The 19,191-nt window shown below is 44.4% G+C and overlaps 1 protein-coding gene across 4 annotated transcripts in view; it reads left to right on the top strand.

Annotated features, from left to right (window-relative positions):
- Nucleotides 1-18,702, top strand: part of RALYL (RALY RNA binding protein like) — a 157,468-nt gene extending 138,766 nt beyond the window's left edge. For all 4 annotated transcript variants that reach the window (XM_066578490.1, XM_066578488.1, XM_066578489.1 and 1 more), the window contains 3 exons: nucleotides 8,910-9,079; nucleotides 12,043-12,097; nucleotides 18,261-18,702. In XM_066578490.1, the coding sequence (XP_066434587.1) occupies nucleotides 8,910-9,079; nucleotides 12,043-12,084 (212 nt within the window). In that variant the 3' untranslated portion in view covers nucleotides 12,085-12,097; nucleotides 18,261-18,702. The remainder of the gene's footprint in view (nucleotides 1-8,909; nucleotides 9,080-12,042; nucleotides 12,098-18,260) is intronic.
- The last annotated feature ends 489 nt before the right edge of the window (nucleotides 18,703-19,191 follow it).

Raw genomic sequence — 19,191 nt, 5'->3', positions numbered from 1 at the left:
CAGCGGGCGGCCAAAAGGCAGGCCCTCCCCGTAGTCGAGGCACCGCTCAGGAGCAGCGGGCGGCCAAAAGGCTGGCCCTCCCCGTAGTCGAGGCACCGCTCAGGAGCAGCGGGCGGCCAAAAGGCTGGCCCTCCCCGTAGTCGAGGCACCGCTCAGGAGCAGCGGGCGGCCAAAAGGCTGGCCCTCCCCGTAGTCGAGGCACCGCTCAGGAGCAGCGGGCGGCCAAAAGGTTGGCCCTCCCCGTAGTCGAGGCACCGCTCAGGAGCAGCGGGCGGCCAAAAGGTAGGCCCTCCCCGTAGTCGAGGCACCGCTCAGGAGCAGCGGGCGGCCAAAAGGTAGGCCCTCCCCGTAGTCGAGGCACCGCTCAGGAGCAGCGGGCGGCCAAAAGGTTGGCCCTCCCCGTAGTCGAGGCACCGCTCAGGAGCAGCGGGCGGCCAAAAGGTTGGCCCTCCCCGTAGTCGAGGCACCGCTCAGGAGCAGCGGGCGGCCAAAAGGTAGGCCCTCCCCGTAGTCGAGGCACCGCTCAGGAGCAGCGGGCGGCCAAAAGGCAGGCCCTCCCCGTAGTCGAGGCACCGCTCAGGAGCAGCGGGCGGCCAAAAGGCAGGCCCTCCCCGTAGTCGAGGCACCGCTCAGGAGCAGCGGGCGGCCAAAAGGCAGGCCCTCCCCGTAGTCGAGGCACCGCTCAGGAGCAGCGGGCGGCCAAAAGGCAGGCCCTCCCCGTAGTCGAGGCACCGCTCAGGAGCAGCGGGCGGCCAAAAGGCAGGCCCTCCCCGTAGTCGAGGCACCGCTCAGGAGCAGCGGGCGGCCAAAAGGCAGGCCCTCCCCGTAGTCGAGGCACCGCTCAGGAGCAGCGGGCGGCCAAAAGGCAGGCCCTCCCCGTAGTCGAGGCACCGCTCAGGAGCAGCGGGCGGCCAAAAGGTTGGCCCTCCCCGTAGTCGAGGCACCGCTCAGGAGCAGCGGGCGGCCAAAAGGTTGGCCCTCCCCGTAGTCGAGGCACCGCTCAGGAGCAGCGGGCGGCCAAAAGGTAGGCCCTCCCCGTAGTCGAGGCACCGCTCAGGAGCAGCGGGCGGCCAAAAGGTAGGCCCTCCCCGTAGTCGAGGCACCGCTCAGGAGCAGCGGGCGGCCAAAAGGTTGGCCCTCCCCGTAGTCGAGGCACCGCTCAGGAGCAGCGGGCGGCCAAAAGGTAGGCCCTCCCCGTAGTCGAGGCACCGCTCAGGAGCAGCGGGCGGCCAAAAGGTAGGCCCTCCCCGTAGTCGAGGCACCGCTCAGGAGCAGCGGGCGGCCAAAAGGTAGGCCCTCCCCGTAGTCGAGGCACCGCTCAGGAGCAGCGGGCGGCCAAAAGGTAGGCCCTCCCCGTAGTCGAGGCACCGCTCAGGAGCAGCGGGCGGCCAAAAGGTAGGCCCTCCCCGTAGTCGAGGCACCGCTCAGGAGCAGCGGGCGGCCAAAAGGTAGGCCCTCCCCGTAGTCGAGGCATCGCAAGTTTGCAGTGCTGCTATTTTTGTGGGATGTGATTTTTAATATTAGAATGTCCTATTTGACCTTTTTGAGGGGGGAATGCAGCCGGAAAAAATGCTAGTCGGTAAAAGCCCTTCAAGTTCCTATTTATTAGTATGCTTTTGGAGTGTGGGAGGAAACCAACACAAACATGAAAACAAACTATCTCCACACAGGTTTAAACCCACGACCCTAGCTAAGCAAGGCAGCATTGCTAGTTACTATGCCACCATTAAATAGTAGAAATTTTTCCATCAAGGAATTGATCCCCAATCTCCAGCATGACAGGGAGGGATAGTTACCACTATGCTAACAAGAACGAACCCAGCCTTATAGCTGACCTTCAAGCACCCAAAAGTAATATTGCTCCCCCTCATACGCCCATAGGTAATACTATTCCCCCTCATTCCTCCATAGGTAATATTGCTCTCCATGAGGCTCTTATAACTGATGTTGCTCCATCTCATGAGTATTATTGCTCCCCTTTCATATCCCCGTAAGTATGCTCCTCCTCGTACCCTCATAAGTAATCTTGCTACCTTCAAGAACCCATAATTAGGGATATTTAGTTTTTTTACACATCTATATAAGACATACATATCCTGCAGTGCTGCACATCATTTTGATGTCTCTATTGGTGTTTCGCAGTGAGTTCTCCCATATACTGGTACGTCTTTGGAATGTTGGGTAAAACCTGCAGGAAGCCCATTCAAAGACGAGGAGAACATACAAACGCCATGCAGATGCTGGGATTTGAACCTAGGACCCCAGTGGTGCAAGGCAACAGTGCTAGCTACCATGCTGTCCCCTAAAAGTTAGCAAAGCTCCCACATCAGGAAATCAAAACCAAGTCTCTTGCGTAACAGGCAGGAATCCTCAGCACTATACTAACAAGGAAATATTGCTCCCCTTCATGCGTCCATAAACAGTACTGCTCCCATAAGTAATATTGTTCCACCTCATGCCCCCATAAGTATGCCATTTCAGGGAAAGTCACAACTTCTCCAAATCATAACTGCTACCAGACCTGTGGTCAGCTAATCGCTAGCTAGGACAACCTGTAAGGCTGGGTTCACACATGCCATATTTTTTTGGAAAGCCAAATCACACAGCACCCAGATGGGCATTTTTACCAAGATACACAATTCGTGAATAAGGCCTCTGTACTTGAAGAGCTACATACCTGGTGACTTGTCCTCCTCGGCTGTCCAATTCAAGTGACACAAAAACGTTCAGATTTATAGCTTTGGTCATTCTGCTTCCATTGTGATGTCATGAGCCTTGTGATGTCATGAGCCTTGTGATGTCATGAGCCTTGTGATGTCATGAGCCTTGTGATGTCATGAGCCTTGTGATGTCATGATAACAGCCACTGTTCTTTTAAAATAGCTTCACACACACCTGAATACTCTGGAATATTCCGTCATTCAGAAAAATCAACACCAAAATCCTTGTGACCAACAGATTTGAAAATGTCTTAAATCTGCCGACAATTTTGCAGTAAATTCCACATTTAAATGTTCAGATTTTTGTAGCAGAATGTCTTGTGGAATATTCCAGTGTGTGTGCAAGTGCCCTTGTGAGCCCAAGAGTTTACAATCTAATAGAACAGTTGATATTTTTCTAATGAGGCTGCCATACATCTTAGATGGTTGTCGGCGGAGGAGACAGTTATTCCTACGCGAATCCCCCATATAAATGCATGCTTAGCCACATGTACTGCAGAGGACATAACTTCTCCCAATGATAACTACCAGATCTGTGACCAGCTGATCGCTAGCTACATGGGACAACCCCTGTAATGCCGGCTTCACACATGCCATATTTTGTGCTTTTTTTTTTTTTTTGGGAGGGACTAACTGCACCCAAATGTGCAGATTTTCCCAGTAACACAATGTGTATGTGAGGCCTTAGCACTTAGTGAAGAGCTACTTACCTGGAGACTTGTCTTCTTCAAGCTGTCAAGTTCAAGTGACACAAGATGGCTCAAGCTTAGACCTATGAACATTCCACACCAATTGTGACATCAGGAGATGTCTATGATGTCATGTGTATTGTGATGTCGTCATAACTGCCACCATTGGAAGAAGAGTTAGACTGTGACCAGTTATCATTAAGAAGCTATTGGAAGGGAAAACAAACTGACACAAAGTTATCTTAACGCGTTAAGAGGGATGTTGTATTTTGTTACATCCGTACATTTACCCTCAGATGACCTTTAAGGAGTTTTAACCAAGCTTTACTGTAGATAAAATGTTATGCCCCGTCCGTACTGCTAATACTCAGCCCATCGCCATTGTCATACCGTTCCTGGCAGACAGCGCAATTCATGCCACCACCCATCTTCATTACACTGTAACAATAAAGTACAACGAATCTACAGGAAATAGTTTGAGTCTGACGTTGGGCCCCTTATAAATGTCAGAATGGGGGTTCACTCACATTTGGACCACACATGTGTAAGACTGTCCTCTGAGCTCCACAGGGAGTGATGGCAATGCTCTTTTGGCTTCTGTCACTCCATGTAAAGTATCAGTGTACCCCCCCCCCCCCCCCCCCTTCCATTCTGACAATTGGTGGATATCCCAGCAGACTCCCACCATCCTGGCATTAAATGTCTGGTAGGATAATCCCTTCAATGCCTCGTAACAATTAGTTAGGCTCTACTCACACACTGCAGTTTTGTCACCTTTTTACTGCAGTTTTGCAACAATCGCACTACAAATAAGAGAACTAAGCGAAAGTGTGTAAATAATCCCTTAGGGCTCCTTCAGACTGTATTTGTACGTGCAAAATTTGTCCACACAATACGCAGAAAATAGAACTCTTAGATTTCAATGGGTTTGTTCTCATTTACGTATTTTGTGCACATTTCTGGCGCACGTAAAGAAAAAAAAATAGGACTTGCTCTCTTTGTGTATTTGTGCATCAAGGACCCCGTAGAAGTCTATGGGAGGTGCGTCATTGTGCGTGCAAAATGCAAGAATATGCACAATAAGCGGTGCGGTTTTATGAAGAAAATGCATCTGGACCTAATTAGGCTAAATGGCCTTTTAAATCCGTGTGGAGGGGTTTTGCCTGCGCATGTGAACATGCTCGGTGTGAGTAAAAAAGCGCACTACTGTGGACCAATTTGTGCATTTATTTAAGTTCACTGCACAAATATGTTTTGCTAAAGCGTGCACAATTATGCAGACGCTCGTCTGGAATCACCCTAGGACCGGCTTCACACGAGCGAGAAAATTGCTAGAGAATTGTGCCCTGCAAGATGCAAGATTCAGAAGAATGGGGTCGTACACATGAGCGTTTTTTTTTTTTTTCCTGTATCGCAAAACTAATCACCGCATGCCGTATCTTTGTGCGCGCTCTCGCATCACATCTCCAATTGTTTTCAATGGGGCCGGCAGCAGCATTGCACCACGTACTAGTTTACTATTGTTTTCAATGGGCGAAACTTTGGGATTGCTACTTTCCCGAAATAACGCGAGGCAGTTATGTTACAAAAACGACTCGCATCTGCGCCAAAATCGCATGTTGGTGAGTGCAATATCGGGCCGTGATTCACAGCCCAATATTGCACTTGCCCGTGATTCACAGCCCAATATTGCACTTGCCCGTGATTCACAGCCCAATATTGCACTTGCCCGTGATTCACAGCCCAATATTGCACTTGCCCGTGTAAATTTAGCCTAACACTGAATCTTATGAGACAGATCAAAAATTACACAAATGCTCACACACAAATGCATAGACTTCACACCTAAAGATACATGTATAGACGTGCTTAGTCATACGAACAGCCCTTCCTCTGCAGAACTGGATGGATCGCTGAGCCAGCGCAGTTTTCAGCAAAACTGCAGTATTTTGATGCGGCTTTTAGAGAAAACTGATAGGTGAACACAGACTGAATGCCGGTTGCACCCCTGGAAAGATGTCCCTCACTGTACGGCAATGGTACACATACCCCAAGATATACATGGACCAGAGACTTAGAACCACTGCTCTATAGTAGATCCGTCTATTATATATTAGGATCAGCAGATTTAAAGGGGTTGTGCCAGAATATGAAGTGGGTGGGTCTCACTGTTGAGACCCTCGCCGGTCTTGAACATCCCCCTTTCTCAAATCGCTGACAGAAATCGCAGAGGAGGTGCCACTCGAGTATCTCGGCAGTCCCTTTGAAAGTGAATGGAGCGCACTATGCAAATAGCATAGCAGCAAGTAGCGTGCCTCCCCTATCAATGTAGCGCGCCAGTCATAACTTTTGCACTTTATTACCATTCATATTAAATCTACAGATGTAGCAATGCCAATCATTGTCTAATGCTCTTACGGAGCGTTCATACACGGCTGATTTGCTGTAGGTTTTGGCGTAGATCTACAGCAGATTTCACCTCTTCAATTTGAATTCAATTCAAAAGGTGGAATCTGCAGATCTGCACTAAAATCCTCAACAAATCGGCGACATGTGAGCGCGCCCCTAAACCTTCTAGTTTCTGTCCACTAGAGAGGCTCCAATGTGAATGAGGACTTATACAAAGATACATTGTTGAAAACAGAATCCTGGGGTTATTTGTGCTGATGGTGCATTTAGCTCACAGAGGATTGTCTAGGTTGGATACATTTGTAAGAAAAATGACCCTTATGACCCCTGAACACCATAACAAAGCTTGCAAAATGCCATATCACTTCACTGCTTACTCTGGGAGGCCACATAAATAGTCCATAACTATTATGGCTGGCTATGATCTCTCTCTCTCCCCCGCCCCCCCGAGCCTGCTCGGACGAGAATGCAGTTACTCGAGAAGAGTGATCCTCGCTCTAGTAACTGCCTTATCCGAGCGTGCTCGTTATCTCTAGAAATTAAGCATTATAGTTTTCATTAGCTTTAGCAACTGGCGCCAGGTAGCTGCTGCTAAGGCAGATGCAATCATGGGATATATCAAGAGGCATGGAGGGTTATGATGAGAACATAGTTTTGCTATAGAAATTACTAGTCAGATCACACAAGGGATATTGTGTACGATTTTAGACACCTGCGTATGAGCGGCATATAGTGAACTAGAGCGGGTGTAGATGAGGACAGCCAATGTAATTAAGGAACGGGGTGGGTTGGAGTACCAAGACAGGTGCATACATTTTGGGTTATTCAGTTTGGACACTGCAATTAGGTCGCCCACTAAACTTTCTTTTTTTTTTTTTCTTTCTTTCTCCCCCGAATACATGAATGGACAGTACAGAGATATGTGTAATGTCATTGTTACAGGCCCAGGTGCAAAATGATCAAGAGGGGATCATCCGTGCTTAGAGAAAAGAGTTCACCATTTTCATTGATTCTTTACTGTAAGGGTGCGGGCAGACGAGCGCATAAACGGCGCGTTTTTGCGACCAAACGTATATACGTGACCATCTGAGGCAATGGTTTCGAATGTATTCGTTCACATGGGCGATTTTACAGCGCGTAAAAACGGCAATTCGAAAAAAAACGGAACATATGCGACCGAAATACGCGCCAACGCATATTCGATCGCCAAAAAGACCGTTTGCAAAGTAGGAACAAACGAAAATACGCTTTCTAGCTCTGGTCGTGATCGGTGAAAAACGATCGCTCGGGCGATTATACGTTGCGCTCGTGCGAACGTAAATACGCCTACGCTCGTCTGCCCGCACCCTAAGAGCAGTAAGGCTATTTAACTCTGCCACAGGATGTTGCGATGGTTGATTTTTCCCGTAAAAGTTTGCTAGGCATAAGGCCCTGGATGCCGCTCATGAAAGGAAAAATACTGCAAGTTATGGGTACTAGATCACTGGAGATGGGACATTGATTCAAGGAAATATTCTGATTGCCATATCTGGAGTCGGAAAGGAATTTTTCTCCTAAAATGGGGCAATTGGCTTTCACCTTATGCTCTTTCTCAGGATCAACATGGTTGAACTTGTCTGTTTTCAACCTTATCTATCAACTATGTTGTTATGTTAAGTTTTAATGAGAACTATATCCTCATCTGTGATTGTGTCCCACTGTTATAACATTTGTATTATATGTTCTTTTACAACTATGATCAATCTGTGAGTAAAGGTTGACTAACGGCCAGTTACACCAGTTTTCATCAGGGATCAATCCGAGGTGATCACCAATCAAGTTGAAAAAACATTGCACCACGGTTTAGCCTGTGATCGGGGTTCAAACCTGGGAATGACTTGATCCCCTAATTTTTGGGGGATCAAACTTGTTGATCAAAGCTCAGCTGGTGAAATCCAAGATGGCGGACTCGGCTGATAGCCTAATGGGCTTTTACTGGGTGTTGAAACTGCACCCATGTTTGCCGTGTTTTTACTAGAACTATGAAATAAGTTACTTCTAGCAATTTCTAAATCTGTTTAGGTTGAGACTCCTTTTGCTGAATGGGTCCTTTGCCCGATACGCTCAGCATGCATCGCTAGGATGGTCTAAAGCTTTACTATTCAGAGGCAAAGTCTGAAAAGCATCGTCTTCCTCCGCTCAGAGGTGCCGCTGGCATCTCTAAATTGTTTATGCCAGGCACACAAATTTAAGAGTTACAGATTTCAGACATCAAAAAAATCGAAAAATCACAGAACCGTTCAACTTCAACTTACTATACATATTTGTTTCTACGGTAATCATCGTTTAATGTGTTTGGTTGTTAATGAATTGCAACCGTAATGTAAAGAACAAATAGGACTATAATACATTGTGCTGTAAAACCATTAAAGGGGTTGTCCAGGTGAGCTCAATACTTGCACCCTCTTCGGTCAAAAGCTAAGATGTGAATGCAATTGCTCCTTGTCAAAAGGTCCACTGCTTCAATGTCTTCTGGATATAGTGATGCAGGTTACTATGCTTGGACTCAAGGGATGATCTATTACGACCGGCAGAGGATACGCCTACTATATTAAAGGGGTTCACTAAGATTACAAGTTATAACCTGCTGACTGGTGGAGGTGTCCATAAGCTTGGCACACGGTGCTCGTAGGACCTGACGGAGTCCCTTTAACCCCCTTTTTTTTGCCTGGTTCATGTCAGACAAGCAGGTTTTACACTCCGGCAGCGACATGTTGTGTTTTTGCCATGATGGAATCGGCTGAAGCAAGAAGAGTTTTATAGATTTGGTTAATTACCCTGCGTGTTCCACAAATTATTAAATGATCTCCTAGAAACCCTAAATGACATCAACTATTTTTTAATTGCTATTTTTGGTTGACTAATTATACAGAATTGTGCAAGTGGGACGGACCGACCATTGGCAACACATTTGATCATTTTAATTGCAATAATTTAATTTTTTTTTTTTTTTTGTTCCTAATCAATAAAATTCCCTAAAACCCAAATGTAGAGAGCTGTTAATTATAAGGAATCGAGAAGTATAGTAATTCATGACATTTCTGTATTCTAGGTCAAAAAAAGCACGGAGATGATAATGCTGATTTGGCTCCAGAAGAATGCAAGTCGGAGACGGCTGAGAACTCCATTGAAGAGCATGTTGAGGGAGCCCATGACGCCGATGGGGAGGAGATGACCGATGGGATAGAGGAAGATTTTGATGAAGATGGAAGCAATGACTTGGTATAACTTATTGGCAGAGCGTCCGGGTTTCTGGAATATGTGTCTTATTTAATTCAGCAGTCAAAAATTCAAGTCTATTTAGCAGTCAAACATAATTAAATATAATGTTAACCACTTAATGACCGCTAATATGTCCTTTTTACTGGCCTCACTAATGGGCTTTAAACCCATACGTCTCTATGCCGGTGGCTTGGCTGACTGACTGCCAGACTCCTGCTCTAACTATTAGGAGAGCATGTAACCGTTAGCTGTAGTGTGTAAGTAGTGCGTTCCCATGCCAGCCTGACAAACGCCCCCATATTTACCATGTAACTCGGTCTATTAAATCCCACCTCTGGCAGGGTCTAATAGGCTGCTGTCATAGGTTTAGTGGAATGAATTACATAAGTAATGCAGGGAACTATCCTAGCGATCAAACTATCGCGTCTTCAAGTTCCCTTCAGAGACTTAAAAAATAGTGTAAAAAAAAAAAAAATTAATTCAAAGAAAAAAAAATCCAGTTTAAAAAAAATAAATATTTTTCCCCACAAAACTCATAAATGAATAAAATACCAAAACCTAAAAAAAAACACCTAAAAGGTATTGCCACATTCGTAACGACCCAAACAATGAAAATAGTTTTATAAAGTGGTGCCAGGGTTGATATTTTTATTTTTTTCATAATAAAAAGCAATCCAAAAGTCACACGTACCTCAAACTGGTACCAAACTGCCGCACGCACGCAAATTGGCAGATGACTTCACTGTCCGGGCTCTCCAACTCTCTATATATTTTTATTTTTTAAAAAAACCTGTTTGCCAACATCCCTATGACACACTGAGAACAGCGGTAGTGTTAGTTTTGATGGCAACAGGTTCCCTTTAAGGGTACGTCCTCCCCTCTAGCATCATTACAAGAAGGTAGAATTTAGGTTAGCGCTACATGGCAACTTTGGCCGTAACTCGGTGTAGCCTCGCAATCTAATAAAACTCAATTCCGCCTCGTGGATTGAAAATTGTAGGACATCCCTAAAAAATGGATTTCTCCTGATCTGCAGGACACGGCAACTTGTGAACCGCAAAGCGTCTGCAATGAGTTCTGTTAAATTGTGAGGTTTCAGGGTTACATTGTGATCTCTGGCCTCGCGAAGTGTCCTTCATAAAGCCACATTGTAGTCCAAGCCTTATAGATACATATGATCTATAGCGAAAGTAACTAATATATTGCATCACTGATCCTGAATTCCATCGTGGATTCTAGCCCGTTTTTGCCTTCAAAGGTTACTTGGTGGTTACTGGAAGCTGAGACGGAGCTGCTATAATGTAGTGTGGCAGCAAACGTGTCCTATACCAAACCAAACAGAATGCAGATCACCATAGCCGGCCCTGTGTAGACATTGATATAGCAAGGAATGCTGGGGGATTTAAGCAGTGTAGTAAAAGTACTGACCAGAATACCATTGTATGAGAAAGGCCTTAACAGAAAAAATGGCAACCTCTCCAATTAAATAACTGGTCCAGGGCAGGGGTAATGCTTCTTCTTGTGGAGAGCACCACAAGGGTGTAGGGAGTCTTATAGGCCATGCATTGCTCCCTGGGAAAAAACCTATGCAAATCAGCAATGGAATAATTCCTCCACAGCGCCACCTATTAGAAAGTTGCTTCTCTGTGTCATTTTTTTATTTATTTTGGAGATGTTTAACAAAACAAGCCTATGTGAGCAGCATGGCCCCAACATTACAGTAGCCATAGGCAAATTGGTCATTGCCTGCCAATCCAGAAAAATATGTGGTGGCAACAAAGTAGCACTATAGTATAACCTAATCCAAGTCTATCACGTTAGAAGCAGACCCGGTTGGTGGTTGGGTATAAACCAACATGATGAGGGATATACGTTAAACTAGAATACTTGCATATAGACATCTGCTTCAGGGTTCTTGCCCATCCGTGTACAATAGAGTTCTGGTTGGCTGGATGAGAGGCCATCGATGTGCGTCCAAGGTGTGGAGAGCACCTCAAGGGTGTAGGGAGTCTTTTATATAGACCATGTGATACATGGCTTTTTCCCAGGAAGCATTGCATGGCTTATATAAGACTCCATCGACAAAGAGAAACGTTGCCCCCTACTGGACTCGCATTAATAGCCTCTAACCTAGTCAACAACACTCTACTGCACACAGATGAGGGCAAGAACCCTGAAACAGCCCTCTGTATAGGAGTATTCTGGATTGGCTTACCCCCTAGTTGCATTGCAAGGCCCTTTTAAAGGGTCTGATATGGATTGAGAGGGCAGCTCCCAGTAGGTGGCGCTGTGGAGAAATTGGTCCATCAGTTGTTTGCATACATTAATTTTCATAACTAGATTGACGCGATGTTCGCCACATGAACTTGAAATGCGTTGATTCACATTTGCGAGGTTTCTCTGCATGGCATCGCGTTGGGGAGAAATGCCATCGTATTCAGGGGAGAAATCCTAGCATGTCCTTTCTTTTTGCAATCTCGCCCGTTATCTGCAATGGGGCTGGTAGCAGCGCCTGCCCTATTGAAGGCAATGGGAGAACATTGTGAGCCCCTGCCGCGGCAGTTACAGCCCCGCAGGCATCCGAGGCAGGATATTGCCCTCACCAGTGTGAAGGAGCCCTGACTCTCCCTCATTACATTATAACACATGCGGTATGGGGAGGTTGGTGGTTGGCACCCTATAGTGCTATGGTCCGAGGTTTGAGTCTAACCAACACAAGATGTGCGTGGAGCTTGTATGTTCTCCCTGTGTTTGCGTTGGATTCCTCTAGAATCTCCGGTTACTTATAACATACCTGCAATTGGTTTCCTATTAAGCTGGCGCTAAGGTGACAATATCTGACATCCCTGTACAGCGACTATATCCATGCTGCATAAACAATACATACAATGTTTTGTGGGTTGACGTGTTCTTTGCCCTGAGACTGATCCCAGCTGTTCCCTTTTATTTTTCTGCTACTTTAGATGGAAAATCACGTATCAGACATTGAAGATACAAGTAACTGAATGCAGATCTCTGGTACGTGTCGCCTAATCTTTGATGTATATATGTATAGTAGTCCCCTGTGAAGCGCTGAGAGCGTGGGCATACATTCATTTCATCTGCCATTGCAGGATATGGGGTTGGCATTTGCAAGTGAACCTGAGCAGCTGAAGATATTCTTAACCACTGAGCCGGTTGCTTTTATATAACCTATTATTAAACCATCAGATCATCTATTACAAATTATGTTCTTTGAATAGACCAAAATGTACGCCGTCCTGTGTGTTCACTAATATTCTAGAACTCCTATACTTCTATATGCAATCAAGATCCAATGAAGGGCACTTGGGTCATACAATACAGTAGGCAGACTAGTCAGACCAATATCAGATGTGTAAATCTACACACACTCCCCCTAGTGGTGACTGCATGGAGACAGAATTTCATAATGTGACTGTAAAGGGAATCGGGGGATGTGCCAGGAAAATGGAGCCGGAAAACTAGAAGGCTACGTTTACAAGGAGTGGAGAAATCTGCTGATTTTGGTTGGATTATTAACATCCCTTTTTTTTTAAGACGACTCCTCGTCATTTAAAGTGGGGAAATCTGTACTGATGACCCACAGTTTAAGCCCTTCATGTCCCTGGGCATACATTTAAGTCTTGGGCGTGCGTTGTTTGCATGGATCAGGATTGGCAGCCGACCCACATCTATACACAGCTGGTGCCGGCTGTCTTTGACGGCTGACACTCGCCTGCAACAGTCATGATCAGCTGCTATTAACTCTTTAAATGACGCTGTAAACTCTGACAGTGACATTTAAATACCTCAAAACAGAAGCCTTTTGGTATCGTTGCTACCGTAAAATTCTGATCTATGAAAGTAGCCATTATTTATCCCACATTGTCCTTTTTTATTTTTTTTTTTACTGATGTTACCATGTCAGAATTGTGTTTTGGGTTTTTTTGGTTTTTTTTTTTTGGGTCACTCTCTCTCCAAGAAAAAAATGTAACAAAAAGCAATCAAAAAGTTGTACATATTCCAAAATGGTCCCAATAGAAACTTCAGGGGGTGCTGCAAAAAAAACGAGCCCTCAAACACTTAAAAAGTTATGGCTGTTAGAAGATGGTGACAGAAAATAGATTTATTTTTTTCCAAAGATTTTTTTATTGTTTTTTAAAGTAATACAGCACAAAAACCTATATGAATTTGGTACAGTATATGGTACATTACATCACGCCATTGGAAAATACAACCCGTCACACAAAACAGCCCTCAGACTATGTTGATGGATAAATGTAAAAACGTTTTTTTTTTTAGTTGTCAGAAAAGGCCAAAAATTGAAAAGGGGGGGGGGCTCATCATGGTGGTGAAGCGACATGCACAGATCTAAAATGTCAGTTCCGCTGCGGATTTTATGCAGATTGATATCTGTTAAATCTAATTCGCACCGCTTGTGCTGTAAACGCTACAGAAGACTTGTGAGCGTAATGTGATGTTACATTCTAAAACTAATTGTAGAATGCAAACCTAAAAACTAAATGATATTCACAAGTGGAGTAAATGGGGGGGAACCCATGTGGTTATATACAGTATTATGACAGCATGCTGGGCTTGCAGCGCTGGGTCCTGGGTTCAATTCCAACCAAGCACAACATCTGCATGGAGTTTTATGGATTTCCTCCCACAATCCAAAAAACATACTAGTAGGTGGATTTACATTGGGAGCCCTTATGGGACAAAACCCTGCAGAATATGTCGCTGGTTCCATAGTGTTCCAACTCCAAATTTGCAAAACTTTCATGGTGGTTTCTTGAACGTTGGAGCGCTTGTACAAACAGATCTGCAGAATATGGACATTTTAAGGTCCACACATTCTTCCTTGACGAAATGGTTTTTACAATATATTAGGATTACATGAACAGGCATTTCCCATATTAAAATAGACCCCGTTTGGTGCTGTAGCAAACCATGCGGCCAGAACCGTGTTCAGACTCCAAGGGAACGACCAACTCCTGGTTTTAGCTTACTGGTTAATATGATAACTTCAATTAGGAGATTGCCTTCACGTTAGCCAGACATCCACATCTGAATAACTGCTGCGCACAGACACTATTTATACACGCGTTATACATTGTATACATATATCGTGTCTATACATTTATACACACGTTATACATTGTATACATATATCGTGTCTATACATTTATACACGCGTTATACATTGTATACATATATCGTGTCTATACATTTACACACGCGTTATACATTGTATACATATATCGTGTCTATACATTTACACACGGTTTGTATACATATATCGTGTCTATACATTTATACACGCGTTATACATTGTATACATATATCGTGTCTATACATTTATACACACGTTATACATTGTATACATATATCGTGTCTATACATTTATACACGCGTTATACATTGTATACATATATCGTGTCTATACATTTATACACGCGTTATACATTGTATACATATATCGTGTCTATACATTTATACACGCGTTATACATGGTTTGTATACATATATCCTGTCTATACATTTACACGCGTTATACATGGTTTGTATACATATATCGTGTATATACATTTACACACGTTATACATGGTTTGTATACATATATCGTGTATATACATTTACACACACGTTATACATGGTTTGTATACATATATCGTGTATATACATTTACACACGTTATACATGGTTTGTATACATATATCGTGTCTATACATTTACACACGCGTTATACATTGTATACATATATCGTGTCTATACATTTATACACGCGTTATACATTGTATACATATATCGTGTCTATACATTTATACACGCGTTATACATTGTATACATATATCGTGTCTATACATTTATACACACGTTATACATGGTTTGTATACATATATCCTGTCTATACATTTACACACGTTATACATGGTTTGTATACATATATCGTGTATATACATTTACACACGTTATACATGGTTTGTATACATATATCGTGTATATACATTTACACACGTTATACATGGTTTGTATACATATATCGTGTATATACATTTACACACACGTTATACATGGTTTGTATACATATATCGTGTCTATACATTTACACACGCGTTATACATGGTTTGACAAGTGTTAAGAGTACAAGTAAAGTTAACTGAAAAGTAACAGTAATCAGTGGTCTCTTCAGAAGAACCTCCCAGCATGCCCTGAGCTCTTAAAAAGTGCTTGTACCGTTTCTTAATGCCTCTCACTTTTAGCTTGCTGACTTTGGGTTTTTTAGGGCTCCTTTCCAACTAGGAGACCATTTTCCATCACTCCACGTTTTCCCGGCCCAGGCCCATACACGGTACCCATGTGAAACATTGGTTTCCAATGCAGCCATTCACACAGGCGAATATACGGCGTGTAAATACACCAGCAACTTGAAAAATAGAACATATGCGCGTCCGACGCATCTACGCTCAGCCAAAAGTTCTGGAACTATCTTTTGGCCAATATTTGCCGGCGGGTCCTATAGACTCCTATGGGAGCAGGGAAAGAGAAGGGAGGGGGAGGCATTTTTGCAACGTCCAACACTGCGAAAAGCTTACAGGTGCCTCTATATAGGCATTAGAAGGTATCCCAAGGTTTTTAGCAGAGTGAGTTTTCTGTGGTGCGGCGTTTTTTGTTTTTGGGGGGGGGGGGGGGGGTTGCTAAAAACGACACTCGCAGTCGTGTAAATGGATGCGAAAACTCTGTCCGTGATCGCAGAAAAACACCCATTCAGTCGCTTATACGGAGCCGGCGTGAAAACATAAAAACGACGTTGCTGTATATCCGCTTGTGGGAAAGAGCCCTCAGTGATGTGTGCACGATGTAATGAGTGATTAAAGGGCTAATGACCTCCATTATTTAATTGTCCTATGTAAAGTAATACTTTGTCCCCTGAAATAACCAGCCAGAACAATACTATAAATCTGTATGTAGGAAGATTGTGGACGCAGCAACCAAAGAAAATTGCAAATTTCGTCTCCTTAATAACGAGTGTCGGCCTGTCATTTAGAGAAGCAGATGAGAAAAAAACATATTAAAATGGGAATCGGAAAATTGAAGGTATGCCATAACTGTGAAGAGCAGCTGTGCATCCATTTACCATAATGACGGCTATCTGATGTGTAATGCATTTAGAAGCACCTTATTATTATGGACACGGGCATCTTCAAGTAGTCAGCCTCCTGCGCCTTGGAAAGCAAGGGTTTTGTTTTTGAAAACAGGAGAGATTGTTCGCTGACATTAACCCTTTCTAATCCAGCCCCTCCTCCCCTCCCCCGCACACTCAGCTCTGATTTTTTTATTTTTTTTTTATTAAACGTGAGTTCTGAGTGTTTCGCATCGGGAAGATCATTTGTAGTAATTCTGTAACTTAATAAATATAATATTTGTATAGCGCCAACTTATTTCTCAGCGCTTTCAAGTATAACATAAATTTATATAAGACTGTTCATTCCTAATTTCGCTAATGATGGTGGATATTCCTCTAATACAGAGGCATCCTATTACTGCATACTGTGTATATAGCACAGGTTTCTAACAGTATGCAGGACAGAGCTCCGATGTCTGAAGCTGTTCTACATCTGCATGTGTATGCCCTTCATACTGTAACATACATAACAGCGCTGTCCTGCATACTGTTAGGAACATGTCAGACCTCGCCTGACATCGGAGCTATGCAGGGAAATCTTAATGTCGGACAATTCCCCCCCCCCCCCTTCCTCCCCCTTCCTCTCCCTTCCTCTCCCTTCCTCTCCCTTCCTCTCCCTTCCTCTCCCTTCCTCTCCCTTCCTCTCCCTTCCTCTCCCTTCCTCTCCCTTCCTCTCCCTTCCTCTCCCTTCCTCTCCCGTCCTCTCCCGTCCTCTCCCGTCCTCTCCCGTCCTCTCCCTTCCTCTCCCGTCCTCTCCCTTCCTCTCCCGTCCTCTCCCGTCCTCTCCCGTCCTCTCCCGTCCTCTCCCGTCCTCCTTACAGGACTATCTGCCTGTAAGCCAACCAGCTGCAGCAGGAGCCTCCCCCCTCTGTCCTCTCTGCAGTAGGACAAAAAACATTAGGTGCCACCTATTGGCAAAGTGCTGCTACCAGCCAAGAATGGAAGACCTCCATCAGCAGATCAATCCCCGTATTCTTTGTAGGATTTCTACAAGGCAGTTTGTTTCAGGACAATGCAGAAAATCTGACACAGTTGGGACAAGGTTATGTCCTGGTTACTTGTATCACTCATTTCTAGGTCTAGTTTACCTGTCAAGCGGAGGACACTGATTTAGGCCAGGCTCACACGACCGTGTCAGTACAGCGAAATTCGCTGTGCCAATCTCCCATAGCTAGCCATGTTACCTTGTCACACAAATTGCGCAAAATACGCGCACAGTAAAAATTGCAGCATATTCTATTTTGGCACCAAAATGGTACATGGCGATGGGCAGCATGCAGCAAATACACAATGTCATTGCATATTTGCTATGTGCAAATTATGGTCATATGAGCCCGGCCTTAGAATCCTTGTTTTATAGCTGAATTTTTAAATACGAAACACATTTTTTAAAGAGGTCGGTCTGGATTTTACAATTGATGATCTATCCTTAGTTTAGGTCATCAGTAGTTGATGGGTGGAGTCCACCGCTCAGATTCCCTGCCAATCAGCTGATTCCTGGGCCCGCTGCCAGTGTGGACAGCACTGGAAGTTGATAGCGCTGTCTGTATTGCAGTGGCCCAGTTTGGTACTGCAGGCAAAGCCCCCATTGAAATAAGTTGAAGCTGTGCCTGTTGTACCAAACCGGGCTGCTACAATGTTGATAGTGCTATCTGTGAAATCGCCCGACCAGCACGGATCCTGAGCAGTGGATCCTCACAATCGGCAATTGATGACCTATTCTGAGGATAGGTCACCTATCTTAAAGATCCAAGGTAACCCATTAAAGCATGCCTAGTGTTAGAAAAAAATCACAATCCCTTCTTAGGCAGTAGTAGATCCGTAGCCTGGAATGTAACATTCATAATTGAGGTTTTCCTGTTTTTCACGTTTTGTTTTTTTTCTCCTCTTTCCCCTGATATACCGTATATTACAAAGCCTCATATACTGCATTCCAACTGATGACTGGAGCTATTCTATGTATAATACTCTCCTTGTTTCTCCCCTTTGCAGGTACATTCCGGGTATTGTGAGAAGAGAATATCATTTATTTAGTGATACACAAAAGCCTGAAGAGATCTCGACTTTCCCTTTTTTCTCATGGTTTCAGACTGCAGCATTGTTTTATTCTTTAGGTTGTAAAGGTGTCTTCTTTATTTTTTATTTTTTTTGCAATTTTTAGATGGTTATGTTGTTATAAATAATCTTCGCCCCCGCTGTGGGCTCATTTGGACAGAGCATTAAGGAATTGTACACATATGTAAATTTGTATGAGCCATTTTTTATGAATCGGACATGTGTGTCGGTTGCTGCGATGACATTTGGGTTGTGTGCGCATCTTTTTGGTTTGTCTGTACTAAAATGGATGTATAGAAGAACATTTACACTTGTGATCTTCAGTTCACACATTTGTCAATTTCAATGCAAAGAATTAAATCAATATCATCGGTCTTTATTAGAGGGATTGTCCACTTTTTACAATGTCCCTTTGTTAAAGGGGTCACCCAATGATAAGCTGTCCCCCTGCTGGAGCCCCCAGAGGTAAGAAATTAGAGGACGGACCTGGCAAAAAAGGACTTGCCATGTGAAGTCAGCAGGGCTGGTCACATGGCTCGGCGTTCGGGGGCCGTGATTGCCATCACCGCGCTTCTCGTCTTCATTCTTGCATTGCTCATATAAGCTCTTCTTAGATCCAGCTCCAGACATTTTGAATCCATCAAGGGTCAGTCCCTACCACTCATTTTCAGAGGGTGACATTAGACTTGAGTCACAGTGGGGACCACCCACTTGACACATTTACACTAATGGGAGTCCGATCTAAGAAGGGGCTGAGTGAAGGGGAGTATGAAGAAAAGTGGTAGTCACTGGGATCACAGCAGCAAAGCTATGTAGCCAGCCCTGCTGACTTTACAACAGCGCCACCACAGGGAAGACGAAGCATTGC

This window comes from Eleutherodactylus coqui, chromosome 9, assembly GCF_035609145.1.
Source record: "Eleutherodactylus coqui strain aEleCoq1 chromosome 9, aEleCoq1.hap1, whole genome shotgun sequence".
In the NCBI taxonomy this organism is placed as follows: Eukaryota; Metazoa; Chordata; class Amphibia; order Anura; family Eleutherodactylidae; genus Eleutherodactylus; species Eleutherodactylus coqui.
Note: the sequence above shows the minus strand (reverse complement) of the source record. Positions and strands in the feature narration are given on the sequence as shown.